Source organism: Quercus robur, chromosome 5, assembly GCF_932294415.1.
Source record: "Quercus robur chromosome 5, dhQueRobu3.1, whole genome shotgun sequence".
In the NCBI taxonomy this organism is placed as follows: Eukaryota; Viridiplantae; Streptophyta; class Magnoliopsida; order Fagales; family Fagaceae; genus Quercus; species Quercus robur.
The window spans coordinates 59256752-59259725 of record NC_065538.1 but is presented as its reverse complement, the minus strand read 5'-3'; the positions used below and the strand labels follow the sequence as shown (position 1 = coordinate 59259725).

Below are 2974 nucleotides of genomic sequence, written 5' to 3'. Positions count from 1 at the left end.
AGACGATATAGTTGTGAAGTCAAAAAGGCGAGAAGAGCATGTCCAAATATTAAGAAGAGTATTTGAAAGATGTAGGGCTTTCAAATTGAGGATGAATCCCCTCAAGTGTGCATTTGAGGTATCTTCTGGGAAATTTCTAGGTTTCTTTGTTCACAGCAAAAGGTAGATGTAGACTCGGCCAAGGCCATAGCCATAGCGACCATGAAGCCACCTGCCACGGTGAAAGAATTGAAGAGTTTCTTAGGGAAAGTCTCATACATTTGGAGATTCATTTCTGGTTTAGCATCAATTACTTCGGCCTTCGCCAAATTACTCAAGAAGGGGCAAAGCTTTGAGTGGAGAGAAATACAGCAAACAACCTTTAGGAGGTTACAACAGATTATGATGAACCTTCCGACGGTGCAAGCCCCAACCTGCAAGAAGTCATTGATGCTCTACTTAGCCACCAACTCGTATGCCATAGGCGCATTAATTGCCCAAGAGGATGGAGGTGGTGTTGAGCAATCGGTTTACTACATCAGCTGTGCCTTGAAAGATGCAGAAACTCGCTACCCAAGAGCGGAAAGAGCATACTTGGCCATAGTATATGCTTCACAAAGGCTACACCATTATTTCCTAGCCTACGAGGTATGGCTGATGACTAAGTCTCATGCAATCAAGGCTTTGTTGCGGCAGCCAATTCTTTCGAGAAAGATATCCCAGTGGTTACTTCAGTTGTCATAATATGATTTGAAAGCGGGAATGCCCAAAGCAGTGAAGAGCCAGACTATAGCAGACTTGTTGGCATAATTTCCAGGAGAAGAAGAATTCCCGCTGGACAATAAGGTCCTAGGGGAGGTGGCCATGGCAGAAGAAATCAGAGAGTAGTGGGTAATGAAGTTTGATGGATCCTCGACCGCCCACTCAGGAGGTGTGGGAATAGTCCTATATCATAAAGAGGATGAGGCTATGGCGCTCTCATTCAAATTGGAATTCCCTTGCTCGAATAATACTGCAGAATGTGAGGCTTATCTCACCGGGCTAGCTATGGCTCTTGAAATGGGGGTCAAGCATCTATAAGTGACAGGTGATTTAAACCTAGTGGTCTGCTAGACCAAAGGGAGCTTCTCCTTGAAGGAACCAAGCCTAGCCCCATACAAAACGATGGCCTAAAAGATGGAGGAAAAATTTTCAACGTTTGAGATAGAGCATGCTCCAAGGAACGAGAATCGATATGTGGATGCGCTGGCCACGTTAGGCTTGCAAATAGTTTTTGAAGGAGACAACACCAGGATAGAAGTCAGTAAAAGGAATGAGTCTATTGTTGAGATGCTGAAGGAAAGGTTCCAAGAGGAACAATGTGAAGAAGTTGGAGGATTCCTATAAAGGAAGTTTTGACGAGAGAAGAAGACATGGCAAAATTGAAGGCGCTAAAAGACTACGCCTTAGTAAGAGGAGAATTGTATTGTAGGATGCCAGGTGGGGTCCTGCCAAGATGCGTGGGGCAGGAGGAAGCTCAAAGAAAGTTGAAGGAAGTGCATGATAAGACCTGCGGATTTTGCGGGGAGGTCAATCTTTACTGTAGACTTCAAAGGGCAGGTTTCTATTGGCCAAGCATGGGCAAGGAAGTAGATCAAGTCCAAATCCAATGCGAGACCTACCAGCTTACAACAGATAGAGAGGAAAGTTACATTGTATTCATCAGCGAAGACTAGAGGAGTCCATTCGTGTAGCACCTAACAGAAGGTATCTTGCCACAAAGGCACAGTGAAAGATATAAGCTTAAGAGATTGACAATATGTTACTTTTTGCATGACAGAGTCCTTTTCAAGAAAGGGTATGATAGGGACCCATTACAATGTTTGGGTCTCAAGGAAGCAAGTGAGATGATAAAAGAAGTACACACAAGAGAGTGTGGGGAGCACTAGGGGAAGAAAAATTTGTACAGATTCCTTCTACGAATGGGTTACTACTGGTCCACTATAAAGAGAGACAAAACAAAATTTGTGAAAAAATGCCACAGTTGCCAAGTACAAGCCAACTTGATTCCTACTCATCTACAGAACTTACACAGCATGGTCATCCCTTGGCCCTTCCACACTTGGGAGCTTGATTTGGTGGGACTAGTCAATCCACCATCATGCGGAGACATATGGATCCTAGTGGCTATAGAGTATTTCACCAAATGGGCAGAAGCAGTACCACTCTATAAAGCCACGAAAGGAGCAGTAGCAAAATTCATCAAAGAGAACATAATTGTCAGGTTTGGGGTATCCCATAGGATCATCAGTGACAATGACACACCCTTTGTCAACAACGATGTAAGGAAGATGCTAGAGTTCTACCAAGTTAAGCACTATCGGTCATCACCCTATTACTCTCAAGGGAATAGGCATGCAGAGGCAACAAACAAGACCCTCATAAAGATCATCAGCAAAATGAGCCAAGAATATATGGGAGGATGGGCGACGTATCTATCAAACGCTCTTTGGGCTTACAGAAAATCGCCAAAGTCAGCTACAGGGTTTTCACCTTTTTCTTAGTCTACGAAATAGAGATAATGAGCCCAGTAGAAGTGATGACTCCTTCTTTAAGAGTCATGCAGATGTGGAAGAAGGAAAAGAGAAGGGAGTCTTTATGGCAGGAAGGTGTGAAGACTTAGAAGAGCTTGACGAAAAAAGGGAAGAGGCGCAAGAACGCAGTTGCTGATACAGACAAAAGATGGCCGAAGCCTATAGCAGGATGACTAAAGAAAGAGTGTTTGCAGATGGACAACTTGTGCTAAAGGCAACAGACCATGTTAGGCGAGATATGGTAGGACCATTTAAGTTTTCACCAAAATGGGAGGGACCCCTTGTGATAAGAGAAGCACATGCAAGTGGGTATTATCATTTAGTTTAAATGGATGGAAAAGATCTGATGGATCCCATCAATGGCAAGTGGCTAAAAAATTATTATGCTTAAAAGAAAGTCATGTAGTTATCCCTTTTGTTTA

General features: G+C 43.4%; 1 protein-coding gene across 1 annotated transcript; it reads left to right on the top strand.

Annotated features, from left to right (window-relative positions):
- The first annotated feature begins 2054 nt into the window (after positions 1-2054).
- LOC126728454 (uncharacterized) lies at positions 2055-2522 on the top strand. The gene has a single exon (XM_050434270.1). It carries the CDS (start codon positions 2055-2057, stop codon positions 2520-2522), a length of 468 nt encoding a protein of 155 aa, XP_050290227.1.
- Positions 2523-2974: the final 452 nt, after the last annotated feature.

What these genes read in the sequence shown, in the direction of transcription:
- LOC126728454 (XM_050434270.1), top strand. Translation starts at nt 2,055, where the DNA reads ATGGTCATCCCTTGGCCCTTCCACACTTGGGAGCTTGATTTGGTGGGA.